The following is a 20,429-nucleotide window of genomic DNA, read 5'->3' as shown; positions in this document are numbered from 1 at the left end:
CCCCAGCACTGTTGCACTGAAATTACTGAAAGCCACTCAAGGTCCTGTTGCTTATCTTGTGAAATCAGAAATCCCTTATGTGGAAGTTAACACTGTCCTAATTCGACAGAAGGTAGAACCCTGACTGCCAGCCAGGAAAGTGTTGCCAAAGAGTCAACCTCTGTAAAATATTTGAAGAGATTTATTCTGAGCCAAATGTGACTGATGGCCTGTGACACAACTTTCAGGAGATCCTGAGAACATGTGTCCAGGGTGGTCTGGCTACAGCTTAGTTTTATACACTTAATACATTTTAGGGAGACATGAGACACCAGTCAGTACATGTAAGATGTACAGTGGTTTGGTCTGGAGAGGCAGGACAGCTCAAGGCCTGGGTGTGTTGTCATCTGCAGAATCAAAGATTTTCTGATTGGCAATTGGTTGAAAGAGTTATTATCTAAAGACCTGGAATCAATAGAAAGGAATGTCTGGGTTACAATAAGGGGTTGTGGAGGCTGCAGATGAAGCCTCCAGCCAGCAGGCTTCAGAGAAAATGTAAATGCTTCTCATCAGACTTAAGGAGCCTGTTTTAACAGTAATTCCAAAAGGGAGGGGAGTATAATGAGGCATGGCTGGCTCCCTCTTCCCACCATGGCCCGAACTAGCTTTTCAGGTTAACTTTGGAATACCCTTGACTGAGACAAGGGGTCCATACAGATGGTTGGGGGGGCTTAGGATTTTTTTTTTTTTTTTAGTTTCCATAAAGCATCATAGTCTCTTAGTGCCCCAGCTTCCTTGAAACTGTCAAGCTATACTCTAGAGAATTTGGGGTCACCATCTTTGTGAAGCCCTTTCAAAACACCAGTAGACTTGCATTTTTTGTGAGGGCTTACGTTATTTCAGTGATGGATTTGGGAGGAGCGGGGGCATCTCATTTCATTTGGATTTGATTGCCTTGTGGACCAAGATGCTCAAGGTCAATACACATGAACAGGTGAGGGTTGATGACCTAGGAGCAATGGTCAGTGAGGGTGAGTGTACAGGGTGGGTAGCTAACCTAGACTGCAGGTGGCAGGTGTGATGGATTCCAGGCTTAAACACAGCCTTGTCTTTCCAGAGTCCCTGTCTGCTGAGCTCTCTTGCAGTGAGACCATCCCTCTGTGAAGGTCTGTCACAGGAGGGAAGTGGGTACCAGAGAGTAGAACTAGAGCTCTAGTAGATAGAAAAACAAATTAGGTTGAATGAAAGGAAGAACAGGACTTGGTGTTAGAAGTTTTAATTTATCTGGTAAACCTGCAAAATAGGCATTACTTGCCCCATTTTATCAAAAGGAGGTTGACCGTAAGAGCTGGGACCCACAGTATTCTAAACTCAGGGCCCAACAAAGTGTCAGATGTGTAGCTTTGGGTGGATGAAGCACAGAAGTTCCAGAAGTGACTTGTGCTTCGTGAAGCAGTGGTTGGAAGCAGTGAAGCAGTGGTTTTTCAGAGACCAGAAGCAAGATATTTCTGGCTAAGAGCCATGGATAGTTGTTCCATGCGTTTTGTGGTTTCTTATCCCAAAAGGGCATGAAGTCACAGTAGGCAGTGACATGGTAAACAGCCAAGGCCTGAGAGGGAGTCCTGATGGACACACCTTGTTTCAGCTGCTTTGGCCTGGAGGCTGAATTGCTGTCCTCTTGCACCCCTGGGGCAGGCTGTTCCCCTTCCCCCACACAGATGGGCCCACTGGGGAGGAGGACTCTTGATTCTGGCTTCAGACTTGCTCTAAGGGGCAGAGCCGTGCATTCCTTCCTCCCCCCATTCCTCTTATTTTCTTCCCCTCCCTTTTGCTCTCCCAAGTCTGAAATCACAAGATAAGGGGCATAGTCAGGAATGCAGGGGGGTCATCCTGTCCCCTGCCTCATCCTTCCCCACACAACAGATGGCATTCCTGCTTCTGGGCCTCCCCAGCTGCAGGAACGGCTTCTGGTGGAAGAGGCCTACTTGCTGTGTGACTAAGAGGACTAGCCAGGACAGTGGTTTGGGTCCACTGAGCCAGTAGACCAGTGTCCTGAGATGAGTCTCCAGAGATGTCCTGAGTGGGGCACAACATGGCAGTGAGTGAGTCACAGAACCTCACAGTAGGGTGCAGCAGGTGGTCAACAGCTCAGCGCCAGTGCCACAGAAGGCAACCTTTAACATGGTGAGTCCGCATGCTCAACGGGTCTGTTGACTGATGGGTGGAAGGTTCAAGCTGCTTAGCAGGGCAAGCCTTGACTGCCCCCACCTCCAGCTTTTCTAGGAGCTGGCCCTTCCTGGGTGGTGGCCATAATTCTGAGGCCCCAGTGGGAGCCCAGCAGGACAGACAGTGCCCTCCATTCCTCGCCCAAAGCCCGCTGATAGAGGGCCAGCCCTGGGTTGGGTGTCAGGCAAGGAAGAGAGGCGATCCAGACCAGGCCAGCTGCTTCCGTCACCCGCTCTGCCCTCTTACCCCACCAGTTTGCTCCACTGGATGGTACTGAAAAAGGGATGGGACTTGAGTTTGCTGACACCACCTTCTCCCATGCCCAGGCGCCGGGTAGGCTCGAACTGCAGCAGCTGCAGAGAGAGGCCCAGTCAGCTGGGCCACTCCGGCTGCCGAGGCATGGGGTGACCTCCAGGGACTCCAACCACTATGGCCCCTAGGGGGCCTGCTCCCTGGCAGCCTGGCCCATGGAACCCCCATTTTACCCTGGGGACATTGGTGGTGGTTGGCCACCAACATATAGAAATGTGTTGACCCTACTGCGCTCTGCACCCACATCAGACACTGGGCACAAAGCACACATGGTTCAGACACAGTTCTGTGCCCCTCCCAGCACCTTCCTCAGGCTAGGCAGCTGCTTCCTCTGGCTGGGCTACACCTCACCTCAGTTAGCAGAGAGGCCGCTGGGCGACTGAGCCACTCGGGCAGCTGGAGCTGGGTGTGGGCCTGGATTCCTGAAGGGTGGCTCTGGGACAGTGCCTGGGAGGACACAGGGAAGGGCCTCTGAGGAGGCAACCCCAGGACTGTCTACACGCCAGTGGCAGCCAGGATTTTTTTTTCCCCATGTCACATCCCATGAGGATGATGACAATGATGATAGTTGCTACAGCCAGACACAGTGCCTGATGGCTAAGCAGTGCCTTTACGTTATCCACGAAAGGCAAGAAACAGGCCCAGAGAGGTAAAGGGACTTGTGCTGAGTTCAGGGTTTGAACCTAGGTCTCTTGGCTCCAAGCTTGCTAGAAGCAACTATCCTGGCTTGCAATCAGGGCAGGCACTCTTGGGAACAGTGATGGAACTTGTCTCCTTATTTTAAAAATCCACATGGGCTATTCATTTGGCAGCAGGCCATGGCATGCTACCATCGGGGCCAAGGCAGGGGCGTGGCAATAAAAGAAAATAGGACCTTTCCACACCCCAGGAAGGCACAGCTTTGGGGAGCAGAGGGTCTGTCTGGAGGGAAGTATGAGTTTCCAGGAACCCCCAGGAAGAAGGCCAAGAGCTCTGGGCTGGAGAGGTGGGAGGAGATAGGAAAGAGAGCCACTCTGGGGGAAACTGCAGCCAGGACTCTCAGGGCCCTGTGCCATGGGACGAAAGCAGGAGGGAGCCTGGATGGACTGGTCAGCTCTGGACTTCAGTTCACGCTGCATCCATTCCGGCTATTTCCTGTTCAAATGCAGTTTGGCCTCCCCCTTGCTGCCTACATAACTGGCCTCAGTTGCGGTGCTCAGCTCATGAGTGGGGAGGACAGAAGGCAGAGCCATCAACTGTTCCCAAGAGTGCCTGCTCTGATTGCAACCTGCAAACACAGGTTCCCGGAGTGTTTGCAGGGGCATCTTTTGAGCTCTTGGTTGAGCCAGGCTGGACAGGGCAGCTGCTTGCCTGGGTGAAAGAGCCCCTCTCTCCCATCCTCCAGCTAAGGTCTGGGGGTGACAGCCCACGAGGTCATGGGTGGGAGGAGTGAACAGTGGGCTCAGGATGATTGAACAGCCTTCCAGGGAAGAAGGGCTGTGTCACATTCTGCGCTTCCTCCAAATCTGACACCACCTGGGCCCAGGCTCTCTGGCAGAAACCTTCCCTGACCATCCCACTCTACTCTCATTCATAGAAGTTGACAGTCTCCTTAGCTATAGCCAACTAATGTGTTGGGAGTGCTAAGTGTGTCCCTGGCTTCGGGGGCAGTTGTGCTGGTAGGACAGCCAGGCAGTCTCTGCCCAGACCGGCTGGATGGACTAAGCCTGTCCCATCCCACACTCAGTGGCACCCACCAGGGCACTACACCCAGCCCAGCCACTCACCATTCCCGTCAGCAGTTCATACAGTAGAGACCCAAAGCTCCACCAGTCACAGGCTTCCGTCAGCTCGGAAATCCCACCCACCTCTGTGGGAACAAGAACACAGGTGTCCCAGCCTCACCTAAAAGGGCCTCTTCCATTCTCCTCAGCCTACCCAGACACCACCCACCCCCTCTGTCATCCTCAGACTCTAGGTGCAACCCACACAAAGGCACCCAGGTGCTAGGGCCCCCAGCCCGGCCTCCCCCTTCTTGCCTGGGGCGCTGTAGAGATTGTCCACGGCCTCCCCGCAGCACTGGGGCTCCACTTCTGACCACTGGCCAAAGTATGTGAGCCGGATGTGACCTCCAGTGTGTGGGAGGAAAAAGGAGGGGACAAAGATTGAGGACAGCTGATACAGGGGAGGGGGTTGCAGGGCTTCCCCCAACAGTCATGCGGTGGGAGCCAATGGCCTTGCTGGACAGAACCTTGGCAGAGGCACAGCACCCTCCACAGGGGCACAGCACTCTGAGGCCCACAGAGCCCACAGGGTACTCCCAGGAGCCTCGGCCAACAGACTCCAGCCTAGGCCCACTGAAAGGCTCGTTGGGGCCAGGGAGGAGCAGACAACCTTAGAGGTCCGCTCGACTTTGGGGATCTCTCGTCCTCTGCCTGGAGGCTTTGGGGGCCGCCCCCCTGGGGGGCGGGGAAGGCACCTACCTGCCTGGTCCAGGAGCAGGTTCCCGGGGTGGAGGTCCCGGCACAGCACCCCCTGCTCGTGCAGCGCCTCCAGCGCTACCAGCATCTCTGCCGCCCACTGCTTCACCTGCTCCTCTCTCACACTCCAGGTGGCCCTGCCACAGCCCCGGCCGGCCTCATCTGCTGACAGGCAGCTCTGATCCATGCCTCGGCCACAGCCCCCTAGCACCGGGCCGGCCCCCTCAGGAACCCAAGTGAGCCCCCGAGGGGGCCCAGCATCTGAGTTCTGGCCAGCCCGCCTAGCTTGAAGGTGCAGGTGGCCACCTGGGGCCTTTGGAAGGTCCGAGGAGCCAGAGGTGCTGGTCCTGGCTGTGGGTTCACCTTCAGCCTCCCTCTGGGGTCTGGTGGATGGGGCCTCCCCAGCTAGGGGAAGGCTCGGAGAAGTCCTAGGAGGCTCCAGGGCGATTCTGTCCTGGCCAGGGGTATGGCCTGAGGGGAGCCTCGCTGGGGTCAGGAGGTTGAGGTGGGGGTTGAGCTGAGCCTTCATCCTCTCCTGGGTAGAGCCAGAGCTGAGCCCAGAATGTCGGGGGTGCGCCTGGGAGAGCAGGTGGGACCAGAGAGTGCCTCCTGGGCCATGCAGAGGGAGCGGTGAGCGTGGGGACAGGGAGAAAATGAGTATGGATGCCAGGACCCGCTCCCACTCCTGCCTCCCCTCTGTCTTGGGCACAGACTTTCCGCCTCTGGGTGTCCTGGCCTAGTTCAGCCCCTCTCACCTCTGCTCCTTCCCACCCCTCAGCTTAGAATGCCCTCTGCCCTCCTCTTGACCCACCTAAAGTGGGCCCAGCCTTACAAACTGGCACGCCACCAATAGATGTCCAGCACTATCAGTGTCCGTGGTTTGGGTGGTGGGTTCACTAGTGTGAACACTGTTTTTAGGGAGACTGATATAAAGAAATTTAAAGAAAGTCAGGCACACACTTCTGATGACTGTGTGTCATGACCCCAGATGTGCACCTTACTTTAAAAAGTCATCAATATAATCATCAGTATCTGCTACGTGGCCCAGTTCCTGTCCTCATAACGTCAGTCACCACCACCCTGTCTGGCCACTCCCAAGGGATCGGCACAGCCCGGAAAAATGAAAAGAGCCAACGCTAGAGGAAACAGCGACAGAGGAGACAGCTGTGATTCTCACGCCCACCCACGATGTGGACATCCTCCCCAGGATGTCCCCTGCCCCCTTGGTACCACACAGGGGCCCACAATAGCCTGACTGGCCTCCAGAAAGGCCGGGTCCCCTGGTCTGTGCTGTACATCTGGTGCAAGCTCCACCCCTCCCCAGGAGTCAGCTTTTTTTTTTTTTTTTTTTTTGAGGCGGAGTCTTGCTCTGTTGCCCAGGCTAGAGTGCAGTGGCGTGATCTCGGCTCACTGCAACCTCCACCTCCAGGGTTCAGGCCATTCTCCTGCCTCCACCTCCCAAGTAGCTGGGATTACAGGCACGTGCAAGCACACCTGGCTAGTTTTTGTATTTTTAGTAAAGACAGGGTTTCACCATGTTGGCCAGGCTGGTCTCGAACTCCTGACCTCAGTTGATCTGCCTGCCTCGGCCTCCCAAAGTGCTGGGATTACAGGCGTGAACCACCATGCCCTGCCAGGGCTCCACATTTTAAGGGTTGACGACATACCCCAAAGGCCTGGGGAGCTGACAGGGGGCCCCAGGCCTGCTCACCTTGCACATGCTCTAGGTGCAGGAAGATGGAGTCCTCGCTCACGAAGTACCTGAGCAGCTTCGTCATGTAGGGGACTCCATGTGGGATGATGGTCAGCCGCTCCCTGCTCACCATGTGGCACCTGGGTAGGCTCTGGGAGGGGCAGGGCAGGCAGATCAGCCGGGGACAGGCCAGAGACTGCTGCTGTTAGGGGACCTCCTAGCCCTGGCTTCAGGGGCACCCGAATGAGGGTGCAGCAACTGCCTCCCTCATTTCCTGAACTGTCCTTACCCCCCTTGCCCTTGTAGAATCTGGGTCCTCCACCCTCTAGCCAAAGAGGGGGCAGTGTGTGTGCATGTATGTTTGTGTGTGTGTGTGTGTGTGTGCACGTGCATGTGTGTCCATCTGGAAAGCAGGGCATGTTCAGGCAGAACAAGCAGCTTTTGGGGGAGGAAGTGCAGGCTTCAAATGCAGGTTCTGGGTAGGAGTTTCCAAGAGCCCTGAGAAAGATCCAAGGGGAATGCAGAGTGGCAGGGGCAGGGTGGCACCTGCCTTCACCACGAAGGTCCCTCCGGTTGCCGGGTCCTGGACCAGCTGCACCTGCCAAAGTCCAGGAGGCACTGGTTAAGGCATGTACTAGCTCCTGGGGCTCCGTGACCCCAGCCTGACCCCCTCCCAGGTTCCTCCACTGAGGCTGGCTCACTCCAGTGGCAGGGCAGGGAGGGCGGGCTTTGATGGCACTTCTGAAGTGGACATCGATCCTATCCTGCTCACCCAGCCCTGCCAGACCTGTGGTCTCAGATGCTGCCTCCTCCAGGAAGCCTTCCCAAGATTACAGGGGCTGGGGTCCCTAATCTGTCTCCAGTGCTCTCTTAGTTCACCCTTAGGAGACCCTCTTCACACTGTCTAATCTGTCTCCCACTGGACTGTGAGCTCTGTATTCCCGGAGCCCTGCACAGTGCAGGGATGTAGTAGGTGCTGGACACACGCACTGTGAGCAGCCCGGGCCTTGGCTGTGTGCATGGTGGGCATGCGAGCAGAATGCCCTGCCCTCTCCCTGCCCATGCTAGGCCAGGCCTCACGCCACCTGACGGGAGGGCTGAGAAGCCCTGTTCCACCTGGACCCCAGAGATCAACTGAGAAGCCCTGTTCCACCTGGACCCCCAGAGATCAACCCTTCACCCAAGGCCTTGGCCAAAGCCCCACCATCCTGCAGGGTCTGAGGTGTCATGGCTGGAAGGGACCTCAGAGCCAGTCACTTCCTCTGATCTGTTTTACAATTGAGGAAGCCACAGCTCCGAGGTGACTCCAGGTCTCCCCAGCGCAGCCATGTTGTGCAGGCTTGGCACACTGCGTTCAGGCCTTTTTCCCATTCCACTCCACCCCCTTCATTTATACAAACCCCCATGATACAAGTTTATCTGTGTGAAAAACCTGCACATGTACTCCTGACTGCAAATAAAAATTTTAAATAAATAAGTAAAGTCCACTCGAGAGGCTGTCTTTGGACAGCAGCCTCTCCTTCTTGTGTTGGTTTCCATTAGAGGCAGATGCTGTCAATCGCAAGGTCAGGGCCATGTTTGGAGTTGGGCCCCTGACTCATCTGCATGGTGGGCAGGGGCGGGCCCCGGCAGTAGGAGCAGGCATACGGGTACGTCGAGGGCGGGAAGGCAGAGGATTCAGCCCAGGTGAGGGCGTGTGGAGGCAAGGCCAGCACCCTGGGGTTGTGACTCCTTGGCTGTTGGCCTGCCCTGTGGACATTCCCCAGGGAGGCTGTGGCCAGCCATGGTCGGGGGTGGGAACTGGGCCCTGAAGCCAGGCTGCTGGGCAGTGAGGAAGGCCACAGCTTGGGATCAGGGTAGGGGAAGGGGCACTGGGCTTCGATCTTGGGCAAGTTGAATTGATTTTCTCATCTACCAACCAGGAATTCCAAATGCCTACCTTCCCTATATCTCTGGATTGTTGAAGCCATACAGAAAGCCCTTGGTGAGGGCCAGGTGTGGTGGCTCATGCCTGTAATCCCTGCAATTTGGGAGGCCAAGGCAGGTGGATCACCTGAGGTCAGGATTTCAAGACCAGCCTGGCCAACATGGTGAAACCTCGTCTCTACTAAAAATACAAAAATTAGCTGGGCATAGTGGTGCCCACCTGTAATCCTAGCTACCTGGGAAGCTGAAGTAGGAGAATCACTTGAACTCAGGAGGCGGAGTTGCAGTGAGCCTAGATCAAGCCACTGCACTCTAGTCTGGGCAACAGAGAGAGACTCCATCTCAAAAACAAAACAAAACAAAACAAAACAACAAAAAAACAAGAAAGCCCTTGGTGAGTGGAAAGGCTGTGAGAATGTCAGTGATCACATTTGCTAAGTCACATGGCCTCTCTGAACCTTGCTCTTTTTAACTACAAAACGGGGTCATAGCAGTACTTCCTTCAGGGGGTCCTGAAGAGGATTCTGTTAAAGCAGGCAATTCAGGCAGAGCAGCAGCCTGCGCCTGCCGCAGAACACACCCTTGATAACCTGTTGTGATTATTACCAGTGTCATCCGAGGGGAAGCCCACCCTGGCTATAAAGTGGTTACTCTGTGCACTTTACATAGGTTGTTTAATTTTATCCCCACAATCCTGCCCAAATTCAGGCCTGAGCCTCAGGTTATGTTGCCTACTGTCCCACTGCTAAAAAGTGGTCAAGTCAGGACTTGAACCCAGACAGGCTGATCCCGGAGCCCTGCAGACTTTACTGGAACTGGGGGCACAACCAGGTGACCTTGGTAAGGGCCTTCCCTCCTGAGCCTGTTTCTCCATCATCAGTGAAAGGAAGGCAGTGGACTAGATGAGCGCCCAGGACCCTTTTCTCAGCAGGAGCGAGGTGTCCTCTCTGACCACCAGAGGTCTCTCCTCCAACAGCCAGAGACCGAGTCCAGCCTGAGCTTGGCTCCCTGACCAAACTTGTGCAATGTTTGAAAAAGCAAAGAAGAAAACTCTGGAGTCATTTAGGAGAACAGAGTTTCCCACAAATCCTGACACCCCAGATAATTCCCCACTGTCCCTTGCCAAGTGGGATTCCCCGCCACCTTGTCCTGGGCAAGGGCCTCTAACTGACAGAGTCCTGAAAAACCAGCGAAGGAGGGAAGGCTGAGGAAGCCAGAAATAAACCTTGATCCATACCCTGAAAGATTTCTGTTAAAAACATATTAAAACCAACCTCAGTATTCAGAAATAATTAGACTAAAACATTAACAGTGATTATCTTGGAGTTCGGTAGGATTCAGGGGATTTTCTTTTTCTTCTCCTTTGTCTTTCATTATATTTCAAAAGGGCAGCAAAGCAGGAGGCATTTTCCCATTCATCCAACCAAACAAGAAACTCCTTTTATTCAGTGGTTTGGGGGGCAGAGGACTGTCTAGTGCCTTGACTTCTTTGTTTATTATTTATTTTTGTTGAGACGGAGTTTCACTGTTGTTGCCCAGGCTGGAGTGCAATGGTGTGATCTCAGCTCATTGCAAACTCTGCCTCCCAGGTTCAAGCGATTCTCCTGCCTCAGCCTCCCAAGTAGTTGGGATTCCAGGCATGCGCCACCACACCCAGCTAATTTTGTATTTTCAGTAGAGATGGGGTTTCACCATGTTGGTCAGGCTGGTCTCAAACTCCTGACCTCAGGTGATCCACCCACCTTGGCTCCCCAAAGTGTTGGGATTACGGGTGTGAGCCACTGCACCCAGCCCCATTGACTTCTTTGAACCTCAGTTTAATTCTCTGTAGGACAAGTATTAAAATGCAGCACTGTCCAGTTGAACTTCTTATCATGATGGCAGGATTATATGTCTGCACTGTCCACATGGGGCCATTGAGCACTTAAAATGTGACTGGTGCAACTGAGACACAGATGACTTCACTTTAATGAATATGAATGCACAGAGGCTTATGTGCCTAGTGACTACTGTGTTGAACAGCACCATATAAGGCTTCGTTCCCCCATGGTGACTGTGAGGATTTAATGCCACAGCTCTGTAAATGAGAAGGTTCCATACAACTGTCGGGTGAGCCTTCCATTTGGGAAGATGGAAGGCAGTTCTAGTGCTTTCTCTCACCTTTTAAAAAAGAGCAATTGTTTTAAATAAAGAGACCCACTGAATTCTTGGGACAGAGGGACAATTAAAGCTTTGGTGAAACACGGTAAACCTTTTCTTTAAAGATGCACAAAGCATCAAAATCCCAGGAGGAATCTCCCATGGAACAAACAAGCCTAAAGGTTTCAAACAAGTTCTTAAACTCAAAGGCCCACAGGGGCCAGGCATGTGAGCAAATAGGCAGGGTGGAGGCGCAGAAGGGAGGGCTGGTGCCCCGTCTAAAGCAGGCATCTCTTCCTCCACTCCCTGCTGCCACAGGGGAATGCGAGCCCAGTGTTTCCAGATCTGATTTTTTCAAGAGAAGCAGGAAATCTGGACTTTTATAAGAATCTGCACATTTTTAAATGTTGGTAACAACTAAAAATAAAAAACAAACAAAAAAAACAAAAAAAAACCACCCCTGTGTTTAAGCCAAATAAAAGAAGAAGTGACTTGGATGACCTTCTTTTTCTTCCTCCACCCTGTCTCAGAGCCTGGCTCCTGCACAAGGCTCAGCAAATACCCAGTGATGTCTCCCTGGCCCCCAGGCTCTGAGGCCAGGCCCTCAGGTATTCCGACTGCTTACCAAGTCCCGACCCACCCACCTCACTGCTCCCTGCCACCATCTCTTCAGCCCTTAGTTATCCTAACAGCCGCACACATTAAGGGTCACTCAAGCATCATCCTAAGCAAGCCCTTTGCTTCCTCCCTGGGCCTGAGGGTTGCTGCTGGCTGGCACTGCCCACTTGCCCGGATCTGTCTGGGCAGAGCTGTGGAATGGAACAAGGGTGACAGTATATCCAAGTCTGGCTGCAGGGACCAAGGCTCAGGGGCAGTAACACCTTTCCTAACTTGGGGAAAGTGATGCTCCTGGCTTGGGCATGACACAGGGAAAGGAAGTAGGATCTCAGGAGGGAGGTAAAGTCCTTAAGTACCCAAAACAGGATAAAAAAGAAAAAAAAGAAGGGTAGTCCTGAAATAGAATGGGGCGGGCCAGTGGCTCAGGCCTGTAATCCCAAGTGCTTTGGGAGGCCTAAACGGAGGTGGAGGATCACCTGAGGCAAGGAGTTTGAGACCAGCCTTGGCAACACAGCGAGATCACTCTACAAAAAATAGAAGAAATTAGTAGGGCTTGAGACTGTGGTCCCAGCTACTCAGGAGGCTGAGGTTAGAGGATTGCTTGAGCCTGGTAGGTCGAGGCTGCAGTGAGATGAGATCACGCCACTGCACTCCAGCCTGAGCTACAGAGCGAGACCCTATGTCAAGAAAAAAAAAAAATGGTTGGGCTTGGCCTTAATTTGTGCTTTCCATCTGCAAGGGCCTCGAAACACTGGATTCCTAAACCACTTTCCTGAGGCTAAACAAGTTTGGGGAATTCTGTGTCTACAGTGTACATCTGCATCTAAAAACTCTAAGAACTCCTATCATTAAAAAACAAAGCAATATAACTTTAACTCACTGTTTTCCTATCATACTCAGCTCAGAACCCCTCTCGCCATAACACTTACGGTTCAGCGGGATCTTACTGGGAGGCACAGTGTCAGTCACCTCCCGGCCGGTCCCTGGGAGTGGCTGTGCTCAGCCAAGGTTGGGTCGTGGCCACTGACACTTGAGCAGTGGGGAGGGGACCGTGGCAGATGGAAGCTGGCAGGGCCTGCGCTGACAGTCTGGGGCCTGCCCCAGGGACCTAGGAGAAGCAGCTGGAGTAAGGCCCGGGAGCAGGAGCCTGCGTGCCTCCCAGCTCACTCCTGTCACTTGTATTTAGAGCCATCAAGCATGTACTCAGTGTCATAGCATGTGCCAGGTCTTTCCCCAAAATTGTTTTATTTTACCTCCCAGATCACCCCATAGGGGGAGAATTCTCATCTCACTTTCCAGAGGAAGAAACCACAGCTCAGAGAGCAGGGGGCTTGCCCGTGGCCACCTGGGGTGGTGCCCAGCGCGGGGCCTTCCCGCAGGCAGCATGTCATCCTCTTGCCTGTGGGAAGCACAGTACTGTCTCCTTTTCTCTGTGGGCCCCCAGATCTACCAAAATCACCCAGAGAGTATGTTAAATAACAGATTCTTGGGCATCTGTATTTTTAGGAAGCTCTCCATTTAGCCAGCTTGGTAAAGAACTTCTTGGGTGACTATTCCAGGGTTCGGGGGAAGAGGGGAACCTCATACTGGCTGGACTCTCATTTGACCTCATTCTCTGTCCTTCTAATCAGAAGCACTCTAACAACGAGTGCCCCAAGTGACGGTTGGGACGTCGCCTCCTATCTTCTTGTCTGCCCTGAATAAGGCAAAGCATGCGAGATGGCATTGAGACAGGGTAAAGTTACAGTTAGTTCAGGAGAGGAAAAAAAGGGTAGACTTGCCAAGGCCCTGGGCAAGGACGAGCCAGTGCGGGCCCTCTCTGGACAGGTTTCTGGAATTGAGCACATCCCAGCCGCAGGAAGTCCCCAGCTGTGCTCAGTAGAGCGTCTTGGCTGCAGCCCTGGGGTTCAGGGTGAGTGTGGTGGGGGTGCTGTGGGAAGCGGGAAGTGGGAGTGAGCAGGGCCTCAAGGGCTGGCAGGGTGCCCTGGGCATAGCTCCTCGCTCCTCCTGCAGTTTCTGTCCCAACTCGCCCGAGGAGCAGGTTTTCTGGATCTGAGCTGCAGGGCTGTGGAAAGGGCCTGTCTGCTTCTTCTTTTTATATTTTATTTTATTTGAGATGGGGTCTTGCTATGTTGCCCTAGCTGGCCTGTAACTCCTGCTCTCAAGCAGTCCTCTTGCCTTGGCCTGGTGCTTGGCCCAAAGTGCTGGGATTCCAGGTGTGAGCCACTGTGCCTGGCCAACCAGCCTCTTCTCATTCCCTGTATTTTCCTCTCCAGGACCCAGGACCAGAGTCATGCATGTTAGGGATGGGGGACAGGTGGGAACTGCTGGACACAACGGCACTCGCACTCCCCACTGACCCCTGCCCACCTCCTCTGGAGGAGTGGCGGCCACTGCTACAGCAGTGGACCTGCTTTCAGCACATCACGTCTCTCTCCCCACCACCACCCCAAATTGCATACCCTGTCTCCCTCCTGCAAGGTGAGTGTCCACTCACTCACCTTCTCGATGACCCCGACCACCCTGCAGCCCCTCAGCTGCTCCACGGCAGAGTTCAGCGTGCGAATGGGCCGGAGCCTCAGGCTGCTGAAACCCTGCAGAGGAGGGAGACAGGCCACACACAGCCTCAGGGCCGAGCCCTCCTTGGCCATGGCCTTCTCACCAGGCATCAGGCAGGGGCTTCTGGATGCAAGGAGAGCAGTTGGGAGGGCAAGGGTATAGGCAGGCCGCACCCCACAGCGGCAGGCTGGGTGGAAAAGCTGGCCTTGACTGACAGGCACCTATACTGGTCCAGGGTAGTCAGGCCGACCTCTCTGATGAGCCCATCAAAGGCCCATGAAGTTCTCTGGGCTTCAGAAGCCCCCTCTCAAAAGCCCCATCTAGGCCAGGCGCAATGGCTCACGCCTGTAATCCCAACACTTTGGGAGGCCGAGGTGGGCAGATCACTTGAGGTCAGGAGTTTGAGATCAGCCTGGCCAACATGGTGAAACCCTATCTCTACTAAAATACAAAAATTAGCCGGGCATGGTGGCACCTGCCTGTAATTCCAGCTACTTGGGAGGCTGAGGCAGGAGAAGCGCTTGAACCCGGGAGGTGGAGGTTGCAGTGAGCCAAGATCACGCCACTGCACTCCAGCCTGGGTGACAAAGTGAGACTCCATCTCAAAAGATGCAGATGCTCCCAAGGTGGGGATAGGGAAGTAACCTGGGAACCTGTGAGTCTCAGGGAACATGCCTTGAAGACCAAGCACCTACTTTGGGGAAAGGCAGCCGTACAGGATGCAGTGAGCCAAGGAGGGCTGTGTGAGTGCGCGCATTCGTGGGGTAAGAAGTGCGCATGCATTTTCCACCCTCACTGAACACTTACTGGTTTAGAGAAAGCCATGTGGGGAGAGTGTGTGTGCACATACATGCACACAGATATGTGTGTGTGTGCACACATGGGTGTCGGGGTCTGCTCCAAATTGCATGCCGGTTCACAACAGAGAATCAGGAGGCTCTGAGTGTGGACACACATAAGCGTGTAAACTGAACGGTGTGCAAGGCTGGTAGATGCATATGTGCACACATGGCAAGTGCTCTGTGAGGGAGGCAGATGACTGGAGATGACTCAGTGAGTTGTTTGAAAATGAATGAACCATGAGGCGTGGGAGAGAGAGGAAGCCAGGAGGAAAAGAAGATGGGCCGCCCTGGCACACTCCAGCCCGACTAATGACTTCCACTGCCGGCCTCTACCCTGCAGCCCAGGGCGGGCCTGTGGGTGTCGGGGCCTCCGCAGTCTCCCCTCAGAACCCTCCTCCTGCTCAGGCCTTTGGGTGGGGGGTCTCCTCACCGTGCTGGGGCTGGCTCCACTGCTCAGCGGCTGCTGCAGGTGGCAGTTGAAGATCTCCTCTGCCCGCCGCAGGTATTTGGTAATTTTCAGCTTCACAGCCTCACGTTGCTCCTTGTTGGGGTCAACTGTGGGGGACAAGAGTCACCAGGGTCCCCAGCCACGGCCTCAGAGGGCTGGAGTTCCAGCTCCCATTGCCTGCCCTCTGCCCTCCCAAGGAGAGAGCTCCTGTTTCTGAGGCTGGTTCAGCAGATTCTGCCCCCAGATTGCTTCGTGAGCCCCTCCTCTGGGGTGAGGGACCAGCCAGGAAGGAGGAGGAAGGCAGTTGGCAGGAGGAGGTTAGGAACTAGGGTCACTCCTCAGCAGACAGCACTTCACCATTAGCACCCACTGCCTTGCTGGCGGCTGTCACACCCTGGGAAGGGACAGGGTGGGGATTTCCCTATCCATTTTTTCAGAGGAAGGGATAGAAGATTCCAGAGAGCATTGCTTCTTCCATCTCTGATGCCCAGTGTGAAGAAGGCTAAGGTGGGGACCAGGATCGGGGGATAAAGGAATTTGCTGGACAGACTGGAAGCCCAGGCTTGAGGGGTCTCTTCAGCCAGAGGGCAGGAAGGGCCCAGTGCCCACCTCAAGCCTGGCCACCAGAGCCCACAGGCGTCTCAAACTGGCCTCAGCACCAGCCTCTCCCCTGACATGGAAGTTCCTCACACTGCCCTGGAGGGACCTCCCCTCTCACCTCTAGGCCTTGACTGTTCTCTCTCTGGAACTCTAGCCAGTCCTTCAGCTGGATAACGCACCTACCATTCTCCAGTGCTCCGATTAGAGATCTAACATCTAGAAAATGCTCTAGGCCAGCCCAGCCTGACCTCAGTTTCCCTCTTCCCTCTCTTCACTTCCCCCTAATCCTCTTCCTACCTGAGACTATAATGGTCAAATCAACTCATCAGTCTCCCCCCACTAGAATGCAAACTCCCAGAGGGCAGGAGCCCAGCCCAGCTCCAGGGACAGTCAGGTGTAGTGGGCCAAGTACACAGCCTGTGAAGTCAAACCCCAGCTCTGCCATTTGATAGCTGTGGAGCCTTGAGCAAGCTATTGAACTGCCCCATGCCTCAGCTTCCTCATCTGGAACATGAGAATTTAAAAAATGGTTCCTGTGTACTTGGAACGACATACAACAACATATATAGTAATTTCTATTACTGTGACGCTTAAATGAATGAATCTACATGAAGCCCTTAGAATAGTGCCTGGCATGTAGAAACTGCTTAATAAGTGCCAGCTATCATTGTCCTTTATGGAGGCCCTGCAGGCCAGCATAGTGCCCTGCTCACTCAGTACAAATGGACAGGGGACAAGACAGATGGGTGACAGGAGGAGCCCTGCACTGGCCCTTCCCCACCCACCCCAGCCCTGCCCAGCCCCGGTCCTCACCGTGTATGCCGCGGAGCAGCACGTCCACGCCATTCTGATAGTGGTTGAAGGCCGCCTCATAGTCCTCACTAACATCACGCTCCAGGGCCAGCCGGATCTGCGTGGCCGCATCCACCAGATAGTCACCTTTTGTCATGTCAGGCACTCCCAGAGCCACCCTGTTGCGAATCTGCTCCAGGTACACGTGAGCCTGGGACCGTGCTCGTGAGCAAGGCTCAGGCTCCAGGCCGGGGCTGGGCAGGCACTCACAGGCCACCAGGCTCATGGCTGCCCTGCAGCTGGGACCTGGAATGGGCAAATGCATTAGGGAGGACCTAGCTGGGAGCAACACCCCTATCCACACCCCAGTTTCCTCCACTGAATGTCAGGGAGACTAATATTCACCTCCAAAGACTGAAGGGGTCAGAGCTAAAGTGGGTAAGGTCTTTTCATGGATCCAGGTCCTTCCTAAGTGGTAGTAATGACAGAATCATAACCAGCTCAGGATTCTGTTTTCTTCTTTTTTTTTTTTTTTTTTTTTTTTTTTTGAGTCAGAGTCTTGCTCTGTCACTCAGGCTGGATTGCAGTGGTGCGATCTGGGCTCACTGCAACCTCCACTTCCCGGGTTCAAGCAATTCTCCTGCCTCAGCATCCCAAGTAGCTGGGATTACAGGCACTCGCCTACCACACTTGGCTACTTTTTGTATTTTTAGTAGAGACAGGGTTTTACCATGTTGGCCAGGCTGGTCTTGAACTCCTGACCTCAAGTGATCCGCCCGCCTTGGCTTCCCACAGTGCTGGGATTACAGGCGTGAGCCACCGCGCAGGCCTAGGGCTCTGTTTTCCTTTCCAATCAAGTTCAGTTCAGCAAACATTTCTGGAGCATCTGGTACTGTGTTGAGCTCTGGAGACAGCTGAGGATATCTGTGATCCACAGCCACCTTCACAGGGCCTCCATGGAGCAAGCTTGGTATCCAGTACGCATTCAGCACATGGAGGCCACACACGCTGGGCTCAAATGCTGTTCCTCATGCTGTTCCCTCCACCCTGCCCGTTGTCCCCTCCCTGCTCCTCCTGTGGGAATCTCATTTACCCTTTGGGGTTTAGCACTTCTCCGTGGACCGGATGGATTGCCCCTGCTGTGTTTTGTTCCCTTGGTCCTGAGGTCAGTGTGGTCAGCGAGTGAGGACCCCTCCTGGAGCCAGCAGAGAGCTGAGCACAAAGCTGGGCTGTAAGACCTGTTGGCAGACGGAATGACTGAGTGGCAGACTCGGTGCCACGTTGGATGTGGGTAGAAGAGGGCAGGGTGACCTAGCCCCAGGGAGGGTTGCTGTCCTCCTGGCTTTACTTTTGAGAAGGTCATGCGGCCTCCAAGGACCTGACAGCAGCTTCTTCCTGAGCAATGTGTGACCCAGGCGGCCAAAGGGATGAGAGCCGTGGCTGCGGGAAGGGAAGGGGCTCACAGAGAGGCCCGCAGAGCTGCCCCGCCTTTGCTCTCCCAGGTCCCATTGGGAATGGCCAGGGCCCGGAACTTCCAACCCCAGGTTATTTGGAGAGAGAATGGAGAGAGCAGGATGGGCGGTGGGGCGGGGAGGGAGACCCACAGCCTCAGCCGGCGGGGAGCTGAATCCGGGCCAGGATGCGGCCAGGAGGCGGAGGGAGGCCGCATCATCCCTGCTCGGCCAAGCCCAGGGGAACTTGAGGCTCTGAGGCCTTGCTCTGGGGGGTGCCTGGGTGGGACTGGCTTCAGGGGCCACCCCGCCGGGCAGGGTCCTGTCGGGCAGAGCCGCCGGCCCCGCCTGGACACAGAAAGCGGCGCATGCAGCCCGCGGGGCCCCAGCCGCAAGGTGCACGGTCCCAGGGTGGAGGGACGGCCGAGGGGGCCCCTCGCCTGGGAGGGTGGAGAAGAGACCGGACAAAACACCGTACCTGCCCGAGCTGGTAGCCGGGTCCGCGGGCCAGGCCTCCCCCTCACGTACCGGCCCTTCACGCCAGAGCGCGCCGCGGGCAGCTGCTTTCCGGCATCCAGCGTGCGGGGCCAGCCGGTGCAGCACGGCCATTGGCTGCGGATGAGCTCATACTTGAGCCTTAGAATAAACCACCAATCACCGCCCGGCTCGGCTCCTGCCGGCCTTAAAGCCGCAAGGTCTGCACGGCGGGGCTGTGAGGGGCGGGGGGCGGCTTAGAGAGGGGATGGTGGGATGGGGTGTGGGGTGGGTGCGGAGAGCAGGTCTAGAATCATCCAGGGATGCGGAAGGGGCTGCTTCAGAAGTCTAGACCGTGCCACTTCTAGGACTTTTCTCATTCATTTCTTCATTCATTTATTCAATGATTCAATGCTATGTATTGAGAGTCTCCCATGCATGAGGAGCTGGATGTTGAGATACAGCCGTGAACTAGACAGCGCTGTTTACATCCGCATGGCGCTTACAGTCTAGTGAGGGCTACCGAGAGTAAAGAACCCAGCAATAAAGGCTTTTGATGTCGGAACCGAGCTTAAAATCCAAGACATAGGCCGGGTGCGGTGGCTCATGCCTGTAATCTCTGCACTATGGAAGGCTGAGGCGGGAGGATCATTTGAACCTAGGAGTTCAAGACCAGCCTGGGCAACATAGGTAGACCCAATCTCTATAAAAATTACAAAATTTAGCCGGGCATGGTGGCATGTGCCTCTGGTCCCAGTTACTCAGGAGGCTGAGGTTGGAGGATGGAGTGAGCTCGGGAGGTTGAGGCTGCAGCGAGCCGAGATGGTGTCACTGCACTCCAGCCTGGGTGATGGGGCAACAGATCACAGGCAACCCTGTGACACAGATCTCACCTGCAGGTTCAGTGCTGACTGGCTTCACACTGTCCCCCCGCTGCACTTGCTCTACCCTAGACACCCTTTCATACTTTCTCCCTCTGACTCCCACCCGTCCCCCTATCCTCACTCTCAGCCAGCACTGTTGCTTCATCCTTCCCTTGACAGCAGTGGCGCACAGACTCCCACAGGCTTGCTCTTGGCCCACGGGCGGGGCTGTGCCCACACTCTGCTTCCAACCTTTTTCCACAGGTGACTGTCTGTGCCCCATTGAAGGCCACCCTTCCAGGCAGGCATCAGTCCTGTGCCATCACCTACTCAGCGACACCACTCCAGCGATTCTCCCATCTCTCCCACTAGATAATTACCATCTGATACAAACATAATGCTTGTTTCTCCCCTCTTGAAAGCAAAACAAGAAAACAAACCAAAATACACTCTAGGCCTCACTTCTTCCTTTACCTACCACCCTAGGTTTGCAGTATGGCTAATTTTCATTTTTTGTTTTTGTTTGTTTGTTTTAGTAGAGATGGTGTTTCGCCATATTGCCCAGGCTGGTCTCAAACTCCGGAGCTCAGGTGATCCACCCACCTTAGCCTCCCAAAGTGTTGAGATTACAAACGTGAGCCATGACGCCTGGCCCAAAAGTAAACTTTTAAAACACATCCTATAGAATGGGAGAAAATACTTGGAAATCATATATCTGATAAGGGTCTAGTATCTAGAATATATAAAGGACTCTTAAATTCAACAATAAAAAGACATCCCATTTAAAAATGGGCAAGTAATTTGAATAGACATTTCTCCAAAGAAGATATGCAAATGCATGCCATAAGCACATGAGAAGATGCTCTACATCATTAGTCATTAGAGGAATACAAATTAAAATCACAAGGAGACACCACTTCTCACCCACTGGGATGACCACAACAAAAAAGACAATAATAACAAGTGTTGGCAAGGATCTGGAGAAATTTGCATATTGCTGATGAGAATGTAAAATGGAACAGCTGCTTTGGAAAACAATTTGGCAGTT

At 54.3% G+C, this 20,429-nt stretch overlaps 1 protein-coding gene across 16 annotated transcripts; it reads right to left on the bottom strand.

The window, feature by feature from the left end:
* Nucleotides 1-217: 217 nt before the first annotated feature.
* RPS6KL1 (ribosomal protein S6 kinase like 1) lies at nucleotides 218-18,609 on the bottom strand. 16 transcript variants are annotated; one of them, XM_032179364.2, is made up of 14 exons: nucleotides 18,523-18,609; nucleotides 16,999-17,831; nucleotides 16,615-16,899; nucleotides 15,184-15,308; nucleotides 13,854-13,946; nucleotides 7,220-7,267; nucleotides 6,688-6,820; nucleotides 4,980-5,585; nucleotides 4,536-4,625; nucleotides 4,284-4,366; nucleotides 2,869-2,964; nucleotides 2,452-2,558; nucleotides 1,037-1,147; nucleotides 218-444 (listed from the first exon to the last, which is right to left on the bottom strand). In XM_032179364.2, exons 3-14 carry the CDS (start codon nucleotides 16,877-16,879, stop codon nucleotides 315-317), a joined length of 1,887 nt encoding a protein of 628 aa, XP_032035255.1. In that variant the 5' UTR covers nucleotides 16,880-16,899; nucleotides 16,999-17,831; nucleotides 18,523-18,609; the 3' UTR covers nucleotides 218-314. The 16 variants fall into 16 exon arrangements, with proteins under 16 accessions (XP_032035255.1, XP_032035253.1, XP_032035254.1 ...); XM_032179362.2 differs by having other exon boundaries at nucleotides 17,324-17,831; XM_032179363.2 differs by having other exon boundaries at nucleotides 17,687-17,831.
* Between the last annotated feature and the right edge of the window lie 1,820 nt (nucleotides 18,610-20,429).

Source organism: Hylobates moloch, unplaced genomic scaffold (genome assembly GCF_009828535.3).
Source record: "Hylobates moloch isolate HMO894 unplaced genomic scaffold, HMol_V3 SCAFFOLD_16, whole genome shotgun sequence".
NCBI classification, from domain to species: domain Eukaryota; kingdom Metazoa; phylum Chordata; class Mammalia; order Primates; family Hylobatidae; genus Hylobates; species Hylobates moloch.
This window is presented reverse-complemented; position numbering and strand designations above follow the sequence as displayed.

Excerpts from the sequence above, each read along its gene's own strand:
- RPS6KL1 (XM_032179364.2), bottom strand. The coding sequence starts at position 16,879 with ATGAGCCTGGTGGCCTGTGAGTGCCTGCCCAGCCCCGGCCTGGAGCCT. Across the intron at positions 5,586-6,687 it reads GCACCTAGAGCATGTGCAAG|GAGGCACTCTCTGGTCCCAC; the intron begins GTGAGCAGGCCT and ends TGCATGGCCCAG. Across the intron at positions 2,559-2,868 it reads CGGCCTCTCTGCTAACTGAG|CTGCTGCAGTTCGAGCCTAC; the intron begins GTGAGGTGTAGC and ends CTCTCTCTGCAG.